Below are 24,583 nucleotides of genomic sequence, written 5' to 3'. Positions count from 1 at the left end.
AGGTCTCTGCAGCTTCTGGTTATTGAAGAGGACTGACACATAGTCAAAAAGGCCAATGTGGTTTCCGATTTAAGAAGGGCATCATCCCACCTGTCACTCTGTCTGCTGACTCCAAGCACTCCAGCATGAAACTCCCAGGTAACAGCACGCACAGACCAAGTGGCCCACTCAGAATTCCCAAATTAACATCAGCCTGACCGACAGGAAGTCATAAGGGCCAAATTCTACAACATAAAGATTCTCCCTTCACGAGCGTCACTTCCCTTTTTTTCAAGGGGCCCTAAGGTCTAAACCAGGAGTGAGGACAAGCAAGATGCTTATTCTTTGCCATAGACAACAATCCTGGTGTCACACACACCAAAGACACCCTGGGAGTTCATTCAATTCAACCCTTTGCCAATACATGACCGCCCCTCCCCCACACTCATGGAGGTTGGCTACCCCTGGCCTATACCTCATCGAATCAAGTCCCTTCCCATCTCAGGGCCTTTATACTCACTGGACCCCCTTGCCCAGAACGCTCTGCCTTGATATTCAGATCTCAGCTGAAATGACATCTCCTCACAGGGGCCTACCCTGATCACCCAAACTTGAGTACCACTATTCCACCCCAATCACTAAACTCCACCAGGTTTTATTCCTCGTAACACAGATGGTCAACTGCAATTAGCCTATTCACTTCTTCACATGCTCCCTGTCTGTCTCTCCTCATGAGAACGGCAGCTCCTCGAGGTCAGGGTCACAGACCACCTCGCCCAGCACGCTCTTCCCGGTCCACACTGGGGACTTAACAAGTACACAGACCTGAAGGCAGAGCCCCGTAGGGAGCTCACTAAGGCCTGTGGAAACCCACTCCACTTTTGGACCTGTCTGGTAAAACAGTTCTTCTGAAGTGGGATTGAAGTCGAACTCCTTACACCTTACCTCCATCATGGCCCTTGTCCTACCCCCGGAGACACACAGAGTAAGTCTAACCGCCCCCGCTTCACACTTCTTTCAGCTAGCAAGCCCCTCTCACCCTGAAACGTCTCGGCTCCGTGTTAGTCATTTACTCCTCACCTGCTGAAGCTGGGAGTGCCGTTCCCCAACCCCCGTGCCGAGCTCACCTCTGACTATGCTGCTGGGGAGGGGTCCTCTTAAGGTACAGCACCCACAGAGGGGCTCTAACTAGTGGGTCCTGATTCCTCCACAACGGTGTGTTTGTGTCAGCATGCCTCCCTGGCTCCTTCCTACCTTCCCATCCTAACTGCAGCCAAGCTGCCAAACAGAGAAAACCCCCAGCCATCAGAACATTTGGATGTTTTAGGAGTTGCTTCCGAGGGGATACAACGTGCATGTAATCGAAGATATGACAAGACATACACCCAGTCCAGGATGCTTTAAGTTAAAGCTCTGCAGTGTCCCAGAGTTAGGATTTCTTGATCTCTCTTCTTTCATTCCTTCTTGCCTTGTTAATCTTTGTTAGCCCAGCTCGAGCGCCTCCCCCCCCACAGAATAGGATCAGGGACTTCCAGAGCTAAGAGGGGAGGCACACAGCTGGGTGTGTGCCTTAGCCACGGCCCAAGAAAACCTGTGGGGGCATAAACGCCAGTTATCACGCTCTCCAGTTACGAAGAGGGCAGAGAGAGTAGGGATATGAAGACTCCGTTCATCCTCAGACTGTCTCACTGTGGGTTTCTCCCCTAGGTTGTCTCGTGTGGGAGACAGCACTGGGGAACAGAGAAGGTCGGAGAGGAAGTATACGTAGTCAGTGCGCAAGGAGGACGGCCTACACGGAGAGCAGATGGGGTCACCGCCCCTGGCGGGTCAGGAGAATGTGAGATCTCGCAGGTAACCCACAGCATCAAACTCACGACTCTCTGGCAATTTTGTTCCCTACTCACCTCTACCTTTCAATGCCTCCACGAAGGCAGTTTAAAAGACTAATTAGAATCAATCTGCACAAACCAGTATTCCAAGATATTTTATGGGGAAATTAATGAGTAGAATTCAGTTAAAGTAGTGACGGGAGAAGAGCCTCTTAGATAAATAGATCCCGTAGCTAATTCCCTTATTCTTTTTGATCGCTTACTCTTCAGTGGTCCAGGTGGAACCCTCACTAGAAGAGCGAGCCTGTTTTCCTCACCCTCACATTCCAAACCACTGGACCTGGGAGTTCTCACTGAAGTGCACGCCTGTTGCGATGAAAGGCACGTTTGCGTTCTCTTTGATGACATTATCCTTCCCTTTGGTTTCCTGTTTTCCATGTCATTTGTGCAACATCAGGCAGATAAACTATGAGAGAGGGCTGCACACTTAGCTACATTTCTGTGTCCTCCTCCTTGTTTATATTTGCTGGTTAGCTTGCACGTTGCTTGGCAAATACTTTTTAAGCCCCTCGTGTGTATCTGCTCTTCTCCCATTTGGCGTATGTGCCTCCTGCGGGACCCTCATTATCAGACTTCGTGACTCTCTGGGCAGATGCCTGGATCAGGAGTATACACGTGCGGTGTGGGGGAGGGAGGTGAGGCCCAGCGCATGACAGGAAGTGTCCGGGAAGAGACTCGGCTGGACAGTGAGGCAGTGAGCTCATACCCTTGGTGGCGATCAGCAGGGGGCCCCTCGCTACGTGGAGGGTTCGACCTCTTGCTTCTGTTTGGAAATGAGCTGCGCTTCCTTTAGAGACAGGTACACCTCTTCCTGAGGATCATAGTAGTAGAACTTTCGGATATAAGAGATCAGAGGTCTATGAAAAACAAAAGAGGAATACACATAAAGTGTCATTTGCAAAGACCATAAGCAAAAGACCCCCTTTGTTCAAGCCCTCCTCCTTCTTCAAACCTTTTATGGCTGGGAATACACAAAAAAAACCTCGGCCGACCTAAGAAACTTGCCACCTTCTCAGTTGTTAGAGTTCTGTCTCCCTCCCTCTTACCACCTCCATTCCACTCTTCGTAGAGACTGCAGAAGGGAGTCTCACACACACACACCTTCCTCCCTTCTAGCTGCCATGTGACGCTTCTAGAGTTAGGTGCTAAGACACGCGAGAAATGAAAGGAGGATGCCTGTGAAGGGCACCAGGCTCTGCCTATGCCATCAGCGTGCAGGCCTCCCTCACATTTCTAACGACACCTCCATCCCTGCCCCGACCCGCAAGACCCCGCTGTACTTAGGCAGTGGGAGATCCGGGATGTGATCTATCCGGACGAGCTGTCGGATTCGGAATCTGCAAAGGTGCTGGAGGGATTTGACATTGCTGAATCTAGACACAGGGTAGAGCAGCTGGACTGGAGTTGGTGGCAGGCCTTCAAGAATGAAAACCAAGACATATTCAGAAGGAACAATGCTGCTAACTACAATTCGCTTCTAAAGCGAATCCAGGGAAGGGAAATAGGGCTTCTTTATCGTTCTCATGTGCGTTCTGTAGGGTGCAAAAGCTCTCTTCCACAAAGAGCTGATTTCCATTTGCTGAAGCATTACCACTGTATTTCACTCAAGGGACTCAATCCTCCTCTGCCAAGGGCCTCCCTAGCATCACTCTTCACAGCTGAAGAGTCTCGCTCTTCAGAACAGCCCAGTGAAAACCGCCAAGCTAAAGACTTTACTTGGAGCCACGTGGCCAATCCCAGGCCTGAGGCTCTCTGTGAAGAGCAGGAATCAACACACCCCTGCTAGGAAGGGGGGAATACTTGGATGGCACATCTAACAGCAGTCTGAAGGGGAGAACTCAGAAAGGCTTCTCAGAGGGGTCCCCAGCCAATTCCAACTAAGAGGCTGGTAAGCAGAAGCCAATGGCTGGGATCAAGGCTACAATACAAGCCCGTCACTCCTGCCATTTACTTCAACCCCCCATTCGCTTCCTCCCACCCCTTGTGCTCCTGAAATTTTAGGCTGGGTCCAGGAACAGGGGGAAAAAAAAAAAAAGGATGATGCTTTTAAAAGAAAACCAATGATGGTAGCTTGGGGAAGCTGGAATTAGTACCACTCAGTGCCAAAGTGCCCGCTGCCTGATGCCAACCAGGCCTGACGGGAGCCCCACCCCCTGCTTTCATCAGCATCAGTAGGCTCGGTGCTGCGAAAGTCCAGCCCCACCCAGGGGTCAGCGCCACAGAATGGAGACATCCACAATGGCAGGGACACTGAAACTGGTCCAGGGGAACAAAGAATATTCTGGTTTCAATAAACAAAGGGGCTACAGAAGGTAAATAAGCAAACTGCTCTCAGAAAGAATCTGAGCTGCAAAATCTCTGAAAGAATTCTCTTCTCGGCCGCTGTCCTATCGAAAGAAATTCTGTGGACACAACTTGTTGGAAAATAACATATCTACTGTTTCAGGAGTTTAATTTCAAACATTTTAAAATTTTGTTTGAAGGGGTGAGAAGAAAGAAAATTAAAGCTTGCAGACTGTCTCCCAGAGCCTTTGCATGGTCACTGATAACAGACTTTCTAAAAAAGAAAAAAGTCAAAATACATATTACACTGTTACTAAGCAAGCAAGTAGGATTGACTTTAACACATTTAAGTCATTCAGTCTTCAGAATTATACTTTGAGGCAGGTATCACAATTATTCCCATTTCACATATGAAGAAACTGAAGCCTACTGGGCTCAAAGAACTTGATCGCAGCCCAGAACCCACAAAGCCGGCCTGCCATGAGCAACCGCTCTGTCTGAGGAAGAGCTGGGCCCACAGAACCTCAAAGGAGGGTTCTTCAGGCGTCTCCCCAGAGCATCTGCCCCTCTGCTGCCTGACGAGGGCGCTGTCCAGGACAGCCCCAGCACTTTGATTCATGACCAGCCTCTCTCAGGCCTCTCCTTGCTCCTATCCCTTCCATTCTGGGGCTTATCCTTTGAAGCACTGTAGCCCTCTTCCACCCGCATGAATGGTCCTCTCTGCTCACATACACACACACACATACACATCACACATGGATTTCTCTCTTGAATATATTTAAACTCAAGTGGTTTTAAAATGGTATTGGGTTCAAAGGCCTCTGAATTTACACTCTCTCTCCTATGTTTAAAAAATATTCTTTAGTAAATTAAACTTGAGTTATTAAACTATGGCAAACAGAAAGCTTTTGGGGAGCGGGTTGTAATAATGCTAAATTCAACACGATGTTTCAAAAACAAAGGTAATTTATGTATCTAATTATTTCTTCGCAAAGACACAGTATTATCAGACCTGTGCTTAAAGAGACCAGGATAATAAGTAGCGTAAAATTATCTGATAGTTTGCCTACTTGAATTTTAATGACCATATATACTTGCCTATTTAATTGTGTTATTTTTAGCCTTGGGTTCACAAATTGCAGTTTGAAACCTGTTAATTCTCTGATATTCCCTGGGGTCAGCCTGACCACTTACTGTTTGCCCCAAACGCAGCAAACAGCTGGAGCTCTCACATCCAGAGCATGTTGGCGGAAGAGGGTAGAAATGAAAATAAATGTGAGACGCACACCAGGACAGCAGAAAGGGAAAGGGTGAGGTGGACCATGACCACCAGGAACCTTCCTCTGGTCCATCATACCAGGGTTCCTGGGCACCAATCCAGTTTCTGGCCACTTCACTGTTTTTTTCTCCCCCGTACAAACACCAGGTGAGGGGTGACTAATCTCTTCCCAAGTCTGAGCACTCCCACCCTCAGGTCATTCTGCCAAACCAAACTGTTCCCTAAAGACCAGAATTTTCCAGGCCAAAATGTCAATAGTGCAGAATTAAGAAACCCTGGGACACAGGGAAAACCTGTTACTGAACAAATAATTATAAGATTAATGAAAAAAAAATTATAAGATTAATTATGGTTACGAGAGAGACCAATTTCCTTAATGTTGTGCAATTCAAAGTGCGATGAAAAAAACAAAAGGTATTAGGGTGCCTGGCTGGCTCAGTCGATAGAGCATGCAACTCCTAATCTCAGGGTTGTGAGTTTGAGCCCCATGTTGGGTGTAGAGCTTACTTAAAAATAAAATCTTAGGGCGCCTGGGTGGCTCAGTGGATTAAAGCCTCTGCCTTCGGCTCAGGTCATGATCCCAGGGTCCCGGGATCAAGCCCCAAATCTGGCTCTCTGCTCAGCAGGGAGCCTGCTTCCTCCTCTCTCTCTCTGCCTGCCTCTCTGCCTACTTGTGCTCTCTCCGTCAAATAAATAAATAAAATGTTAAAAAAAAAAGAGAGAGATAAAGTGGAAACCAAGATTAGGTGCCATCATTTTTATTTTTACTAAGGGTCCCTCCCTTGATGCCACTTCCTCCATTTATTTCAATTCATTTCCTTCCTTCTGCTTCTGATTTGCCACCATCCAGAACTTTTCTGTTAGTCCTAGTTTTATGATTCCCATGATCCCTGGCATCTCTTTAACACCAGCCTGCAGGCCCTGTTAGTGCACCCTGCCCTAGTGCTGAGCTGGAAAGAAAACCTGACTTTGAACCCTGGCTCTGCAACTCACTGTACCTCAGTTGTTGCTGTTGCTATTGTTGGTGTGTGTGTGTTTTAAGCAGATTTCAGGCCCAGCATGGAGCCCAATGTGAGACTTGAACTCACAACCCTGAGATCAAGATCTGAGCTGAGATCAAGAGAAGGACATTTAACCGACTAAGCCACCCCGGTGCCCCACTGTACCTCAGTTTCTTAATCTGTATCAAAAAAAAGAAAGAAAGAAAGAAAAGAAAAGAAGAGAGACTATAGTATCCCTTTAAAGGATTTTGTAAGGGTTAAATGAAATAACACCTGCTCTTGTAGGCATTTGGTTATCATCATCCCAAAGTCTCAACAAACAGGCTCCTTTTAGAATCTACTGACTGGTGCAGGCTGAGAACGCTCAACCCAAATGCTAATCACTATCTCTTCTTCACGCCAAGTCCCTCACAGAATCAACCTCCCAGAATGCCTAGACTTTTACGACAAGCAAAGGAGGACAGCAAACAATGGTAAAGGAGAATACTGGCTTTGCTTTTGCCTCAGTCCTTCAAAGAGAGGTCACTCACGGTCTGGGAGCAAATACGAACTCTGATTTGCCTTCTCAGCTTAATTACAGTTTTAAGTGCAAACAGATATCCTCTCTGGAGCATTCCTCACAGGTCCTCAAAAGACATCCTCCACTAATAAACACACTGCTGACTTCCTTATGCAGTCTCCACAAATCTCTGCGAACTCAGGTTTCAATTTGCTTGCTGTTAGTTTTCCCCAGTAAGAGACTGGCAGCAGATAAAGCAAAGGCTTTGGAGTCAGTTGAGCCTGGGTTTGAACTCTGACTTGAGCCCTGATCGGCTAAGTGACCTCCCATTGGAGCCTCTCAGTCTCAGTTTCTTCACTGGCAAATGAAAATGGTCTTATCTATCAACAGACCAATCTATCAGCTAACTTTGAGTTGTTGTAAGAAATGCGAGCTGTTAGTACTGACAAAGTAACTGGCACAGGACACACAGTCAAATAATAGTAGCAACCGCTACAATTTCGAGCCCTTACCAATGTTAAGAATCTTGGTTCAAATTTCTGCAAACAGGGCACATCTGTAGAATGAAATGAGCTACAGCAGAGTCCAGGACTCTGCAGTCTCTTAAATACTCTACAGTAGTTACATGCTCCAGATTCCAGAATCCTCTGAGATGATCTCCCTGGTTCACCCATAAACAGAGCTGCTTCCCTAGCCCTTGTCAATCATCCACCACCAACCACCACCTGTCCTCTCTTTGAGGCTATGAGATCTCCAAAGGTAGCAATGTGGCTTATTTTTGACACTGAGTTACAGAATAAATGTTTGTTAAATAAATAACTTCCAAAAGCCACACATTTTAAAAATTTTAAAAATTTAAAAATTACTAGTCAGTTCCTGTAAGAAAGGATTCTAATTTTTCCCTTTAACCAAGTCAACTGCACGAGATCCAACTATGTTGATGGCGCTGAGGCAAATACGAAATGAAGTGAGAATTAATACAGTTCTCACCCTGTCATGCTTTATTTAAATCACTAAGATTATAAAATGCATTCCTGTAACCTGGCTCAATTCTGTTACTGATGTTCTGCCTGGGGCTCCCCTGGAACTTCTTTTTAGAGCAATTTCTTGGCACACAGTTTCTTTAAGAATCTTAATTTGATTCACTGGGAATGCATGAAGTTCTCATTTTAAGTTCTGTTTGTATCTTACAAATCCCTCAATTAATATGCTTGTCATTTTGCTTTTCTCCAACCTTAGAAAAGCAGACAGACTCCTCCAAAGCACCCCTTCTTTCCCCTCTGTAGAGATGATACAGACAGCTCCCTACTTCGTGGGCAGAAAGGCTATATAACCACACCAGTAGGGACAGGGGATGAGAACTGCCCAATGCTCCCAAATGGAGAGATGTCTTTATATTTGCCGCTAGCAGAGATAAAAGATACAAGAACTACCTAGTCTTTAATAACAAGTTTCGTACGAACAGACAAAATCCCCAGCAGATGGCCACTGAATTCAGCCTCCCTGCCACTCATCGTGGCCTTTCTAGTGAATACTTTTACCTGCCCTGTTCCCGTAGAAACAGCCCGAGCAAGTTCTCGCCTCTCTGCTTCACATGGAAGCGTGAGATGCCTAAATCAGGGACAGGGGACACCTCTGAATGTTAAATATTCACAACGTTAAATATTCTCATCCGTGTGGTCTGAGAGGCAGATTCCTTCTCAGTATGTCGAAGGATTAATGCTCAGGAGCAGGGACTAGTCTTCCTGGACCCCAGGAAGAGCGGCTGCCATAAGAGCCAGGAAAAAAGACTTCGAGGAAGTGTGGCTCTTTCCGGGAGGCAGGGGGACACATGTTGATACTATACTGCATCATACCCAAGGAAGCTATGTAATGTAACTCTAGCCTTACCTGGAACCCTGGATCTCAAGAAATAGAGGAACTTCCCATTCTTGGAGTGCATGATAGCTCTCTTGATGAACTCCACCACCGACTGACAACGATCCTCAAACTTGGGGTGACACCACAGGCTGAAAGTTCCTGCATAGAAAATCAGGGAGAGATAAAGATGTAAAACTTACTTTTAAAGCATCTGGGAAGCTTACTTGAACATTTTAACAATTTGCAATTCTGGAAGGGTCATTTGTGGGCAAGCAGTCAGACAGAGGTCCCTGAAGCTGCCTGTTCCCCTCTGCTCCACAATGAATGGAAAGAAAGAAATCCTCTTTAATAAGACATTAGTATAAACACTAATCCTTAAATCAGAGACCGTTAAAAAAGACTGCCACAGAAAAAGCCGATTGAAATGCCATCCCCTCAGGAAGGTCTGTGCTCAAGCATTCATAGAATAGTCAACCAAGAAAGGAAGAGTAAGTAGTTTTGCAAATCTCACTCATTCATGTGTTAGGCACAAAACACCAAATTCTAGTCTTTTCTTCAACTTCCAAAGCCACCCCCGCCCCTGGTATGTTGCAAAGATCCCACCCCAAACCCAAAAGCAAAAGGGAATATGAACTCCCGTGCCTAAAAACAAACCAAAAACTCAAGCACTAAGTGCAAAGGAATCATCCACAAAAGGGAGAGAATCCAAGAGAACTACAGTTCTGAGTCTCTCTAGCTACTCTTACAGTATCACTTAAAAAGATGAAGATAAATGCTCCATTGCAAACTGGCAACTTAAAGACCCACAAGGCTTCCATTAAAAATTCCATTTACTCAAGGAAGAAAAGCCCCTTTGAACAAAAAGTAACTGGAGCACCATGTGAAGGTTCTCTCCTTACTGGCCTCTCGCCTATTGGGGACCTTAGAGGTCAGGCATTTCCTGTCTCATGGCCAAGCCGTTCGTCATTTTCATAGACTTATAAAAATACTTCATTCTGAAATGCTTTAGTTTGAGGGTGTTTTCTGCTGGTGTGATTTTGGCCTTTGGAAATAGCAGGAGAGCAGGCAACAGCCATCTAACTAATTCTCAGGTCTGTGGACTGAAGGGCCTCTTTCTTCGTGCACCTTTAAGGCAGGGGTGGGGACGGAGGAAACCATGGACAGAGCTATGCTGGCCTAACACGCCACTTCCTGCCTCACATGAGAAGCAAACCAAATAAATACAGCACAACACGGCCGAGAGCAGAAAAGACACAGTGGGGCCGAGAAGAGCCTGCAGGAGTGGCTAAGACGTTTGAGGCTGATTCCTGAAACTCCCCTAAGTTTTCTCCACTTTTCAAGTTTGTGACACAGGGAGTTATTCGGACAAAGGATGTAGGAACCAGCCCGGCCACTGCTGACCGCATGAGTTTCTGGCCCACATCAAACACAGAATGCCACGATGTAAAGTCAATCCAGACAGCGGGGTTGAACAAATCAGCTTCTAGATGTGACCGCAACATTCAGCACCAGCTGAGCACAGAGGAGAGACCCCTAGGGAGGAAGGCAGATAGTCTAAAGCATGTTGATCCCACAAAGTCTCTGAGTTTTGATGGCTATTTCCTAAGAGACCACACAGGTGACCTGAAGAAATTATCACCATGCCGTCTGGGAGGAGGAGCTGATGTGACTCTCAGGCAAAGAAATTCACTACAGGACGGAAACAGGGTAAACATTAAATTCTCTTCTTTGTGTATAGGATTATAACAGAAGTCTCTCTCGACGTTAAGTCTAATTATGTTTTCTTTATTAGCTACAGCTACAGCAATTACCTACATAGAGGTGAAAGTTGAAGCGACATCATTCGTTAAGTTTAACTATGAAGAGAGGCTGGAAGAATTTGTGGAATGGTCCTAGGTTATTTCTTCCTTCTATCAAGAGAGTTCTACGGGTTTTGCTCTGTTTGACAATCTTGTTCAGGCTCTCCTCTTTTGGAGAGAAATGCTGAGAGTATTTTTCAAGAGAACCCTCACCTTCCTCCCTACCCCTGCCAACATTCCCTCCAGGGCTGAAACCAGCACCCATAGCATTCAATGGAGCATGATGAGATTTTCCTCCCAATCCGTAGTTCCACTTCCATAAAACCTTCCCACACAGAGGCCAGACAGCAGGAGTAGTGACCAGCAAAGGGAGAAGAAGGCTCTCCCCAAATAGCAGCACCTCTCACCTCTGTAGTGCTCCATTCTTGTGTGGTGGGTGATACCCTGTGACCGGAAACTGAGGCTCAGGATGTAGCGAGGGTCAGAGCTGTCTCGTACCAGGAAAGAGCCGTCTGGCTTCCCTTTCAGCTTCATCTCTGCATCTTCCCAATTCATTGGTCCCCAGTACCAACCACACTATCAAAGACAAGAAGTGGTCAAGTACTTCACAGCATGGGGGAAACGGGTACGTTTTCAGCACAATCCATTTTACTGCAGGAGAATCCCCACCCTCCCACCACTTCCAAAACATTTCACTTGGTAAGGGCTGCTAACAGTGTCTTAACCATTAGCCACCAATAGCAGGCTCATCCTTTTAGCCCTCCAAAGTAACGGAAGAATAAGCCTACAATCCCATTACCAAGGCCTACAAGGAAAAGAAGAGGGAACTGGGTCAGTTAATCCTTCAAAGTCAGCTTTCACTATGTAAACAATTCTCCACGACCGTTCTTCACCACATTCAAATGTTTTTCTCCGTGATTCGATTTTCCAGAGTCCTTATGGAACTGATCATCGCAGCATACTGCTTTGGCACTGTAAATATAGAGGCAAGAGAACTACTCTTCCTCTAAAAATAAGAAAAGGAGAGCCCAGGACAGAAGAAGGAGAGTGGGAGAGGAGGCCAGTCGCCAGTCTCCAGGCACCGCCTACCTTCTCCAACTCTCGAAGGCTGGCGGCAAAGCTGCTTGAGTCGGGCCGGTAGAGGGGACATTGGAGATGCTGGGGGGGCTGGCTGTGCAGGGATTCAGCTGCTCGGATGGGAGCCATCCGGGGAAACGCATCTGCCGGGCGAGAGGGGGCAGTCACTTTTTCACCCTCCCAGCTCCCAACCACGAGCAGACCCTCCCTACCCCCCAAACAGAGATGCTAACTGAAGAGGGGCAAGGCATCAGAAGCTAAGCTGGAAAGGGTGGAAGCCAAAGCAGTGGGAAGGAGCTGGATGGACTGTAACAAAAAGCTGTGTGGGCTCGTGTAAGCTGTGAAGGATGGGTGGGGGCGTCTGACCCCAAGAGCGGGGTGGGGGAGCTGCTCACTAACCTGACTAAGGTGACTACTTCAGGGGCTTCACCAGCCTAGAGCGATTCCAGCTTCTCCCACCTCGAGGTGAAGCGCCGGTAAAGCAGCCTTGGAAATAGTGACTCGCTTACTTGCCCAGGAAGGGGAATGATTTTGCCAGGCAAGTAGGAAAGAATGCCGATTTCATTCATTTTACTCCTTGGGTACTGGAGGCTGGCAAAGCAGGTGTGGGCTACTAAATGCTGGGTACTTATTTACAAGGCTGCAGTAAATACGGAAAGCTAAGAAACACCAGAGAACTTTGAAAACTTTAAACGTTCTCACCATTTGGAAATTAAGGCTGTCTCCTAAATGGTATCTACTCAGAGATTGCAAAGCAGTCTCAGCAGCAAAGAGGTGAAAAGTTCAATAGTCTTTTATCCCTAACAAAAGTCAGATTCACCTCCACAGGGAAAATGGGTTAGAAAAACCAGTTCTTGGCCTCAATTCCAAGGAGTTCTGGCCCAGCCAAGGGGATAAGAGTTAAGTGTTCTCATAAGTCCGATTATTTCCATAAATAGACCTCTCCCATCCATCAACAGTCTATCACTTTGTACTCCCAACTTTTACAAGGCTTGCCTCTATACTAAGCTAACCTGGGGCATGGGGTGGAGGAGGCGGAGGTAGGGGGAAAGACTGCAGGGAAGACCCCATCGGAGCCACAAGGACAGATGTAGGCAGCGTCCCACTGATATCATCTAGAAGAGAGAACAGAAGCAAGAGGTTCAGAAATATGAACACAGGTGAGTGAGGTGAATGAAGCAGAGGCGAGGGAGAAGGATCATCAGGCTGCCCTCTGGAGCGAGATGGCCTGACCTTCCCCCTGTCTTTCTGCACAGAGGGCAACAAGCATCTTAATCTGGTGTCCTTTGTTGAAAGCAGAAATGTAAGGATGTTCCGAAAGCAGTCTACTAGCTGTGGATTCAGGGCTGATCAATAGATGGACAGTAAATGTTACAGCATGCAGGTAAGAGACCCATTTAACTGCTTAGGGAGATGACAAGGGTGCTGAGAAAGGGACAGGGAATAATTGGGTCATTATTAGAAACCCAGGAGCTTGTTGGCTCCTGGAAAAGAAGAACAGGTCCCTATAGCTCACCCCCTCCCACTAGGGCAAGGCAGCAGAGAGGGGCAGAGACTATACCTAGGAGGCTGAGGCTTCTTCTCGGAGGAGGAGGGGGAGTTGGAGGGTGAGGAGAGGTCAGGCCCCGCTGAGAGATGTCCACGTCCACAAGCGACACAGTTTCACCTGAGGGATTCACGGACCAAGCATGTTACAGAAGCACCTTGCCCGCAGCGGAGGCCAAAAGCAAAGGAAAGCAAAGGGCAAGCAAGGGAGGCTAGAGGTCCCCCGACTCTCAAAAATCTCAAAACCTAATGCTTCCCAGAGCTGGGGTCACCCCCAAACACCTGGGAAAGTCAGTTTTAAATTCTATCATTTCGTGGTCCTGCTAAAGGTCAAAGATTCTTTAGGATAGAAACACAGGATTGACAGGGGAAAGGCCAACTAATTGTGGTTGTGCCACTCACGACGTCACCTTCACAAGAGGTCTTCATTCAAATGGAACCCACACCATTTATGTTTATAGACGGGTGTACCAATTTCTGCCTTAGGGAGGAAGGTAAGCAGCTTGCAAGTCCAAATGGACATGGAAAGTTAATTGCCAGAAAAATTTAAGAACTGCACAGTAACCCGAATGCAAATAAAGGTCTCAAGGTGAGCCTCAACTTCTTCCCAAGTGGCTTTCTACATCTAAGATTTTCCAGAATATTTGCTCACAAGAGAAGCAACCATTTCACCTATCAACGAATTCCTAAGAGCTGAGGCTACAAAGGCCAAAAGTGCATTTATAATCCTACTAATGAACCACTTCCACAGTCAGCCAAATCAGGTAAGTTCCAGAGGAGCCGGATGGGGGATGGTACATGATTTCTTCTACTTACGGCCTATCATGCAGTTCTGTTCTCTGCCTTATACCCTCCATCTTGCCATCCAAGCCCATCTACCTTTGTTATAAAATATAACAAAGGGTATTTTATAACAAAGGTTGATAGACAAGTTTTGGTAGGTCTGACCCACAAGGAGAGGACTCTCAAGATTTCTCTAATTTGGCCCTTAAGGTGTTATTTCCATCAACTTTTTCTCATTCAGGAGGCTGAATTAGCCCCTCGGCTAGAATTTTATTACTTCCCAGTTAAGAAAATGAGGTAAACAATATCTCTAAAAGGCCAAGAGTTGGGCTTTCAGAATCTAATACACAGTTTTTTACAAAGGTCTGGAGCACTAATTAAGGTAAGCATTAAAGTTCTGCAAGGGGCACCCTGGCTGGCATAGTCAGTAGAGCATGTGGCTCTTGATCTCACGGTCATGAATGCGAGCCCCATAGGGCATAGAGCCTACTGAAAGAAAAAGAAACAAACAAACAAACAACAAAAGAGAGAGAGAGGGGGAGAGGGAGGCAGGGAAGAAGGGAGCAAAAGAGTAAAAGGAAAAAAAAAAAAAGCTCTGCTAAAACTCATCAGCAGCTCTGGGAAGCTGGACCCAGACCATCACATAGCTTAGTAACTGAGAGACTAGTAGCCCAGAGCTACACCATGAGTCCAGACAAGTGCGTTTCCTGAAGGGTCAGAGGTCTGGACAATAGGTATAGCACTTATTTTTTAAGATTTTATTTATTTATTCGCAAGAGAAAGCATGAATGGGAGTAGGGGCAGAGGGAGAAGGAGAAGCAGACTCCCAGCTGCACAGGGAGCTCAATGTAGGGCTTGAACTCAGGACCCTGAGATCATGACATGAACTGAAGGCAGAAGCTTAACCGACTAAGCCAGCCAGGCACCCCTAGGTATAGCACTCAAATAAAATATGTAATTACAAAAAAAAAAAAAAAAGATGTAATTCAAAAGAGCTAAGGCTGTCTGAAACAGGAACATCAAACCCGAAAGTACAAATGTGGGTGAGCATTCCTTACTTTAGAGGAAACAATGATTAACGAGAAAGACATGCTGCCACAGGACAGGATTCTTTAATTCTGGACTTTGGGTAAGAACAGAGGCCTCCCTCTCCACCTGTGCCTATGACAGACACCAACTCGGTTGTTCGGACACCTCATGGCAGTCCATGTGGTAATGGGGGTCCCACAAGCCCACTGAACATCTTCTGGACATGTCCATTCCTAACTCATAATCCTTCCAGTCATCTTTTCGAGGGACACAATCTCCAAAGGAGTTTGAAGTTCGGATTTTTTGGCTGGGCCACAAACAATGAGGAGTACTCCGTTCCTGAGACCAGAGGCAGTGTGCTAAAGACCTCCTCTGCCGCTTACTCAAGCAGGAGCTCCATATAGGACTGACATAAGGAAAAGGCTCCCTATCTGAACAAGCTCCCCATTAAGGAGAAGGCAGTCACCCAAAGTACATTCGACCGCTTTCCCTACTTGAGCAACTGTGTTCCCTCCTGCAAGAGGAAAGACTTAAATTAGACACAACGAAGAACTCCAACAGCTGCAAGAACTCCTGGCCCCCAAATGGGTAAGCCAAGAGTTCACGTAATACCCTTTGCCCAGACTCTTTAAAAATAGACCAGATGATTGCGGATCATGTTGATTAGATCATCCACGAACTCCCCTGGAAGCAGGAACAGGAGCTACATGACTTCTAGAGAGTTCTTTATGCACTGTTAGCCTATAAATTTGTAATTCCTACTTTTTCCTACTTTGAAATAAATTTCAATTTAAATTGAAAACCCTGAACGGAGCACCGCACACCTGCCAGTGCCACCTAATTACCAGCAAGCAGTCTCTACCTCCAACTATAAAGCCTCCAAAGTCAAGAACACATTCCACACCATAAAAATAGCCTCTCCCCAACCCCAGCGGACATGGAATGAAGGAAGTGACTGCAGGCCCGCAGGAAGCTTGCTCTGTGGGGCATCTGTAAGCGCCCCCTGACAGGTCTTAGAACACTCCTGCTTTCAGAGGTCAGAAGAAAAAGAGAGCTGTCACCCTTACCTGTGAACAGGGGGCTGAAGGAGACCGGAGAAAAGGCACTTTGAGTTCTTGTCAACCTGGGTTTCCTAAGGGGTGAGAGAGCACACAGAGAATGTAAGGGAGGATGGGGGGATGAGCACATTCGCGTTTAAGTCACTACGACACTCAAATCTAGATGCACTGAAAAACCAAACAAATCCCAGTCACTGTCAACAACACTTCTGTAATAAAGCCTAAAATATAAAAGGGGAGAATGAAATAATTCAGGCAATTTCTTAAATTTTGCTCTGAAGTTCAGCCTACAAAGCAATGAGAAATCCCTTTAGGTCTCTCCACACCCAGCATAATAGAAGAGTAAAACACCTTGAGTGGTAATCAGAAAGTCCATTTCTAGAAGAAGGTAGACAGATGCAAGGCTGATTTTCATAAGGGAGCCAAGACAATGGCTCTTGACCTGAGCAGGTGCCATTTTGGAGCAAACACTTTCCCTACGGCCCTGCCCCAAGGTGCAGAAGGCCCCAAAGGGAGCCAGGGAATAGATTTGCACTTGAGAATGGCCCAAGAAGCACAGGCAATGTGAAACCACTAAGATCCCCGATTTCTATACAAATGCCCCCGAGCCATAGGGCAAAGCTATCAGCTTACATGGGGGACTCCCTCAGGTTAAGGGCTCTGCCTGGCTCCCAAAGAAAATGGCCCTTCCCCTCTGTGAGCAGCCAGTCACACAGCTCTCCTCATGCCTTCTTGATGCTGCCAGGGAGCCAGCTGGAAAACCCAGATCTCCCGTGAAAAGATACACCACAGGTAACTTCACTTTATACCAAATGCAACTGGCTTTTCAGTGAGAAATGAAAGAAATCCCAAAGACTCTGACAAAGACTTGCTGGCCAGAAATGTGCTAAGTTCAAAAACCTTACCTCTGGATGACTGAATTGATTACAAGGTAAAGAATTTGCAGAAGTGATAAAAATATGCTATATCTGGACTATGGCAGAGCTTATATGACTGTATAGGCTTGCCAAAATTAATAGAGCTAGACACCTAAAAAAAAAGGGGGGGGGAATTTTAGATGGTCATAAATTATGCCTCAACAAACCAGACTTACAAAAAAGAAAAAAAAAAAAACAAAACAAAACACGAATTGAGTGCCTGACTCTAGGTCTTACACCCAGCTCAGCTTCCAAAATTACTCTCACCCAAGGACCAAATAAAACTTCAAATGCACCGACAGAGAAGCCGCATAGAAAATCCTAAATAAAACCCTATTTAAATTATTTGACTTTGGAAGATCTTTACACATTTGTTTTAACACAGATGTCTACGCTTCTCAAGACTCCCTTCAAACAAAATTTCAAAACCATATTGCGAAGACCTTACTCAGAAACAGCCAAGGTGCTGGATTCCTACCTCACGCTCCCTCGGCAACTTCTTCCACGCTCAGACTTATCTAACGATGGCGCCGCCTATGCCTGCCCCACCCGAGGGGCACAGGAGAGACATGGCCGTGTCAAAACAAGACACAACCACAGAGTCCTCTGTTTATGTAAGTTGCCCGTGACAGTCTGCAGCTTAGTTCCAACGCTCCAGAGGGCTGGGATGGAAAGTTAATTCTGCTGGACATGAACTTTAAGACTGAAGGGCTTCCAAGCTGATTTTTATTTGATAGCTTGTGGGTACAACATGAAACCCAGCAAGCAGAAACCCAAAGCACTGGCCTCTCAAAGGGTTCACACCTCAGCCACTTGGCCGTTTGCCTCTTTTCAAAGGAAGCTGCATTACTCTGCCATCTGCCCATGCTGGGGACGAGTCTCTTCAGTGCCAAGCACTGAAGAACGGCAGTACCCAAATGCACACATCTTGCGGGGGCCTTCTCACTGTGGCTCATCTTCTCCCCCACCCCCGGCATTTTGCAGAAGAAAATCATAGTTTCTAGGATCTAGAGAAAGAAATACATCAGAATCCGAACATGGGCAGAGCCATTTGAGAGCCCTGGGATGGCTTTTCCTGGCAAATAAGGGGGCCTTGGGGCAGGAAGCCTGAAGAGGTAGAAGGTCTAGGGGGCTGATAGGCTAATAATAAAAACAAGCACTTCCTTCCCTCTTCGGGTAGACACTAACTAAAAATCCTAAGCAGTTTCTGTCTCAAGGATCCTGAGCGCATTCTAATGGCAGTCATTCATGAAAAGACCAATCCAGACAACTATAAAAAACAAAGCAAGGGAACGATTAACATAAAATTGAGGATGGTGGTTACATGGGGGAGGGAAGAGATGTAATCAGGAAGCAACACACAGGGGTCTTCAAAGATACTGATAACATTCTATTTGCTAAGCTTAGTGGTGGGTACCCAAGTATGCAATTCATTATTATTACAGTACGTACATTTTATGTATCTCCTTTTGTAGATCTGAGGCATTTAAAATGATAAAAGCCCATCTAAGCTGGATGTGCCATTTTGGGAAAGAAACATGAATGATTCAGCTCCAGTAACATCTTTAACTAACCCTTCCATACTACATTCCCATGTTATTTTATTCCTCCCCAGATCACCCTCATCACTCTGACAAGCATTAGGGTGTAGAGTTAAGTCATTTTAACTCTGCCAGTAGGCCACTTGCATCTTAGTAGTGGAAAGATTTGAGGGTGGTGGAGGATGGGGGAGGATCTGGTGGGCTGTATCTCACGTGGCAGAAAAGGACAGGAGCAGCAGAAGACCTGAGGCAAAGGTCTTCTTTGGGGCTAGCAGTCCTTTGTGCCAGCTGCACACTGCTTGTGCTACCGATGACAAAGAGAATGCCTCTGTCCACTTCCACTCTGCAAATTACCGACTGGACGGCAACAGATCCGTGGGAGAAAATGGGTTACAAGCATTAGACTAGACGGGCCGTCAACACATTGATAAAATCATTGGCCACTTTTCAAATTCCTTGAAACCTAAAATACAAACCATGAAATAATGATGTCCTCATTCTCCCTTGTCCATAATCCCCATCTACTGATGTCCTAAGACTTAAACATGTCCTTTTCTACAGTAACTCCCAAACTCGGATGTCCAAATGCCAGGTTTGATGGCCACAATTCACCTCTGCGCCTGCTACAGCACACAGTGCCAAGTCAGCCAGCCCGTGCCATTTCAACACGTCATAAGCCAGTGTCTGTTCATGTGCTGCAGGCACAAAAACCATGTGTTCATTTGTAGTTCCAATACACAGACATCTGTGCAGCAAGGTCAGATCCAAAACTCCATCATACATCAACTGAAGAACCTATGGTGGGAACTTCCGGGGAAAAGCCAAGAGACGTGGTCCAAGGTCTAAAACCTTGGAATGATTTTAGCAGGAAAAATGTGGAGGAGTGAAAGACACAGGCTCAATGGACAAAGATTTCTGAACTTAGGTTGCTCACTCCAAAAGATGCCAACCACAACCACTTTGTGGCTGTTAAGAGTTAAAAAGATCCATGGAGTATGGACCTAAAACCCAAGCCCAAAGTCAGAACTTCCTCAACACACACCATAGAATCATCTTGCTCTCACCACGTCAGACTATTCTCAAAAACACTCCCTTAGACCTAAAGACCCGAGGAAACAGAAAAGGCTCTCTCATGTCTGCCGGGTCTGTCCATGACAGCAGGGCCCCAGACTAATGCCAAGGCAGCCTGCCTCTCTTTCCAGAATTCTATCTTTTTTTTTCAAACAAATAGATAGGAAACCACTACAGAATTATTCTCCATTTTCCCATCTCACAATTACGAAGACTGCCAGGAATAATCTCAACTGTTAACTCCGAAAAAACAAACCTTGAGAAATGAACGAGGTACCCATTTCCGACCATGTGTGTATTATGCGATGATTTTAAAAGGTTAGATCAAATGCCATTTCTCAGCAAATACAAAGGAAGACAATCAGCTCAACATATGTGAAAAAGACAAGGGAACTTCACTGGTTTTCCTGAAATAGCAATTCTATATCACACCGAGGCCCACAGGCATCAAGCCCAGCTCTTTGAATTCCAACATATGTGTGTTACAAGGCCTAGCCCAGTTCTCCAGAAGAGAAACCTGATTAGTCGGTGGCCCACTTCCTCCATCACTTGGAAAGGGTTCTCTAAGCTATCACACACAAGACTTAAGACTTGGTATATCCAGGCAGGTCCATTTCCCAGACTCTAAAGCATCTGAAAGGAAGTAAAGGTTTGCTTCATGCTAAAACATGGAAACTATTAAGCCTTATTATAAGATGGCAGGAGGTACTTTCCAGTGATAGCTGTGGGAAAGGTAGATGTGGAGAAGGGCAGAGAGAACCATACCCAGAGGTTACTGAAAAGCCCCAAATTATACAGCGAAGACTGCAGAGACCCGTAATTAATTCCAAACAACAATAAAGTGGGAGGCCATATACCTTCTGGCAAAAGACTGACATTTCTCACAGCTTCCAGGCCCCTACCAATCAAAACAAGAGGACAACCTAAAATTCCAAACTCATCCTTCCTCCCAACGGGGTGCACTTAGGAGGTGCAGATCCATAGAAATCACAACTACCCTGGCCAGACTTACCAAGTTTCTCACAGCTGCAAGGCTGCCAACAAGACTGGCACATCGTAAGCTGTGGAAAAGCTAACAAGCGAATCTAGCAGCACCAAATCCTAAGCATTAAAAAAGAAATACCAGTTCAATCTTATTACTTCTCCAAGAACACAAAATATTCCATCTCAATTTCTCTTGTCTTCACTCTATTTCTACAAGGACAGGAACAAGACGAGAATCACTCCCATTTTACAGATGGAAAAAAAAAGAGGAAGCATGAAGACAAAATTGGCCTACATTCCACAGACGCTGGAGTTGTAAGCAGAACCTAGATGTTCACGTTCTCTGTGCAACATGCTGCCTCCTAATAGCAGTCAACCAAACGTTCATACACAAATACCTAGCTCTTCTCCAATTCATCAGAGAAAGCCCTTGGACCAAAAAATGTAATTCTCCAGTGCCCTGAACTAAGCTTCTTTGCAGAGCTACATCCCAATTTGCTCTGCAGCAGAAATCTGTATTGTGCTTAGTGTGAGGGTTGGTAACAGAGCCGCCAATGACCATTAAATTCTGCTTCCAAAGGCAAAAAACCGTATAATGTTATATGCCTTTTCCTCTTCCTAATCTATTAGACATAGCAGCTAATTTCACGCCACACCTCGTATTTGGAGTCTCTGGAATCTTAGACCAAGTCCTGGTCAATATGGAACAAAGGCACGACGGACCACAAGAAAATTAGCAGTCTATCCTATGTCATTACCCACAGCTTCAATCCTGCCCTCCCCCTCCTCTGATGAACATTTCCTCTATGCTGGGAAGTGGAGCATCGAACACAGAGCCTACAACAAAAGGAAGCCACACAGTTTTTAAGACCTGAGCTCCCAGCATAAGCTCACTTGGGAAGCAAAGGCAGAAACACAGGTCTACCTGAGGGGGCAACACACAGCAACCTAGTGATTTCTTCAGGGAATTTAGGTTGGGTCTGATCCCCAAGATGATGCTCTGGCCCAACTGTTCAGAAAGGGCAGCAAAGTCAAAACTGACCCCATACTTTCCTCTTGGGAGCACACAAACCCCCCTGAAAGGAGAAGTCCAAGGATGAGTGGTTCCCAGTGGAGGTCACACTTCAGGGTCATGTGGGAAGCTTTGTAGAAATTCAAACTCTTGGGCCCTCAGACACACTGATCTCTTCCCGAAGCTCCCCACGTGCTTCTGGTATACAGTAAAGTTCTCAAATATATTGGTCTACCCATTCTTCAGCCTTGGGTTGTGGTTGCCAGTGTGTCTCAAGAATCCACTGTATGAGCTGCACCAAAACCAGTTCCAATTTTTGTCCAGAACCCATTCGGCAGTGCAAACCACCAAGGCAGTTACCACAAGGGAAGTCTCACTTCTTGACACAAAAGTTTGACAGCTTTTAAACTAGTATACAGACCTAACACTGCATGCCAGAGTGCCGTCCACCCTTCAGAAACGCAGAGAAAAAAAAATGACCTCTAAGTTTGAAATTTTCATCAACTGGCCTAGAACCCACGCACCCATGTCTATATCTCACACTTAGAACACTCACACCGGCTTGAGAGCGAACTATTTTCTATTCTCAGAGTCGGTGGTCAGCACAGGCTTGAGGTACCAAGTTTATCTAAGAAACCAACCAGGAAAACATCAACATTTTGAATAGAGATGCCCAAACAATTGCTGGCCTACAGCCGCACAAGTGTGTCACATAATTTGTAGGCATGAGCATGAAAGGGGTGGGGAACATGGAGAGAATAATAAGCAAAATGGTTACAGGACCAACTTTTTGCCCCTAAGACCAAACATTTCCAGCAACCTCCTTACCAGAAGTAATGGTAGACCAACACCTGTGAAAACTTTATAAAAGCCAGACCAGGGTGGGGTTGGGAGGATGGTTTCAAATCCTCTCCCAACTGGGGGGCTGCTAACCAGCTGAGAAATGTCACGGGACTCAACTAAGAGTGAAAACTGTTCCCCCAAATAGCTCTGACCTAATGGGCGAAGTCACCACCTTTAGGCCTAGGTCTCCATGCATCCTTATGAAAAGCACATCCTAAGAACAGTCAGAATCATGTTCGCAGCAGAATAAAAGGGACATGAAAGAAGAAAAGGAAGTTTTGTCAGTCAGCCCCCCGGCCAGTCTCACCTCCCCGCGTCCAGCTCCCGGCCCGCAGAGCCTCCCATGTCTGTCAGGCTCGCAGCAGAAGCAGCCAGCTCTCCAGAAGGCCTCTTGCCGGCCCCATCCCCGCCGCCAGAGCCGCCGTTGCAGCTCTTCGTGCGAAAGAGGCGACTGAGGCGGATTTTGAGGGAGCCCTTCCGAGAAGGGCCCGCCAGTGGCCGGAGGGGCCCGGGAGGAGGCGGGGGCGGGGGCGGTTGCTGCGGCTCCCCCCTACCCAAGCGCCCTGGGGGGACCAAGTCCTGCATCGGGAAGGGCACCGGGGGTAATTCGGGACCCGGGGGCTGCAGCAGAAGCCGGCCGCCCCCTCCTCCTCCGCGGCCCGGGCTGCTGAGCTCCTCTTCCGAGCAGCTGTTCGTCTCCAGGCTCTCGGCCTCCGACTCCAAGCCCTCCAGGACCAACAGCGCGTCGCTCGTTTCCGTGGGGTCCTCCCCGGCCTGCGGGGCGGCAGCAGGCGGCTGGGGCTGCGGAGGGGGCGGCTGCGGGGGGCACGGGCACGGGCAGCAACCCCCACCGACCGTCTTGACCCCCGGCCCCGCCGGCTGCCCGAGCCCCAGAGCCGCCAACTGCGCCTCCAGTCCAGCCGCCGGGCCCCAGGTCCGCTCGAGCGCCAACCCCGGCGGCAGGGCCTTGGGGTCCAGGGCACAGCGGTGCCGGGGACACAGCAGTTCCGAGGGTCCCGGCTCCGGGGCCGCCTCCGCGTCCTCCTCCTCCGGCGGCCGACCCACGTTGCGGAACACCATCAGCTGCGGCGGCCGGGAGCCCCGCGGGCCGGGCCGCGCGAGGAAGGGTGGCGGCGGGGGACCATGGCCCGGGGGCGGCGGCGGCGGGCCTGGCTCGGGGACCGCCTCTCCATAGCCGAGCAGGCGGCTCAGGACGCGGTATGAAGCGGCGGCGGCCGCCGCCTCGCCGTCCCGGAGCTCGGCCCCCTGCATCGGGGAGAGGGAGGGAGGGCGGGCGGCTGGGAGCCGGGCTGGGGTGGGGACTAGGCCGGGCCCCGCCGGAGCCCCGCCCGCCGCGGCCCCCGGAGCGACAGCGCTAACGGCCGCCGCGGCCTCTGCCTCATAGAGGGGGGCGGGGGGCGCGCGGAGCCCAGCGCGAGCCCAAGCCGCGCGCCGCCGCCGCCGCCGCCGCCGCCGCCGAGGACCGCCCCCGGATTGCGTCACTTCCGGGAGGCCGTAACCACGCCCCCTCCCCAAGGCGTGCTCGCGCTGTCCTCCGCGGAGCGTGACGTCTACTGCAGCCTGGGCGGCTATTGGCGGTGGGTTGCTTCTCGCCTGGCAGTTGGTCCCCTGCCCCGACCCTCGCTTTTCACTTCCCGGGCGCTGAGGCCGAAGCCGCCCCTCCCCGGTGTGGTGGGGAGCGGCCCTGAAAAACCTGGTTTGGTCCTGGCCGAGAGCACCTGGCTTTGGGGGAGTTATCTGTGATGTTGTCCCGCCTGTGCCGCCTTCGATGTGTGACCTTGGCCAAGTCATTTCTTCATCGACTAACCGTATCCCCTCTGGCATCCAGTAAATGTCTGTGGAATGACACATGAATAATGTGTGTTCTAGAGGCAGCGGTGTGCTGATGAATGTTGGACAGCTGGCTCTCTGGGGGCAGGGGGCATTGTATGCATATATATATGGGTACATAAGTTTATCATGAATTTTACTGATGTAAAGGATGTATAGCACACAATTTACAAATGATAACAATAGTATACAGTTGCAAATTCTATATAACCAATTGGTTCTCAAGAATCCTTTCATTGGTTTTGGTCAAAATCTTGTGTGGGTAGCCAACCTAAGGTTTCAA

The 24,583-nt window shown here is 47.7% G+C and overlaps 1 protein-coding gene across 3 annotated transcripts in view; it reads right to left on the bottom strand.

The window, feature by feature from the left end:
- The window catches only part of SOCS7 (suppressor of cytokine signaling 7), a 30,735-nt gene extending 6,804 nt beyond the window's left edge, over positions 1–23,931 (bottom strand). Inside the window, exons 1-9 of one of the 3 annotated variants that reach the window (XM_045985014.1) lie at positions 22,757–23,931; positions 16,091–16,155; positions 13,228–13,332; positions 12,680–12,781; positions 11,679–11,809; positions 10,997–11,165; positions 8,821–8,949; positions 3,149–3,284; positions 2,575–2,725 (exon numbers count right to left, since the gene is read on the bottom strand). In XM_045985014.1, the coding sequence (XP_045840970.1) occupies positions 2,605–2,725; positions 3,149–3,284; positions 8,821–8,949; positions 10,997–11,165; positions 11,679–11,809; positions 12,680–12,781; positions 13,228–13,332; positions 16,091–16,155; positions 22,757–23,721 (1,923 nt within the window). In that variant the 5' untranslated portion in view covers positions 23,722–23,931 and the 3' untranslated portion in view covers positions 2,575–2,604. The remainder of the gene's footprint in view (positions 1–2,574; positions 2,726–3,148; positions 3,285–8,820; positions 8,950–10,996; positions 11,166–11,678; positions 11,810–12,679; positions 12,782–13,227; positions 13,333–16,090; positions 16,156–22,756) is intronic. The other 2 variants (XM_045985015.1, XM_045985016.1) reach the window with 2 other exon arrangements.
- Between the last annotated feature and the right edge of the window lie 652 nt (positions 23,932–24,583).

The sequence above is a fragment of the Meles meles genome, chromosome 18 (assembly GCF_922984935.1).
Source record: "Meles meles chromosome 18, mMelMel3.1 paternal haplotype, whole genome shotgun sequence".
In the NCBI taxonomy this organism is placed as follows: Eukaryota; Metazoa; Chordata; class Mammalia; order Carnivora; family Mustelidae; genus Meles; species Meles meles.
The sequence above is the reverse complement of the archived record's forward strand: the minus strand, read 5'-3'. Positions and strand labels throughout refer to the sequence as shown.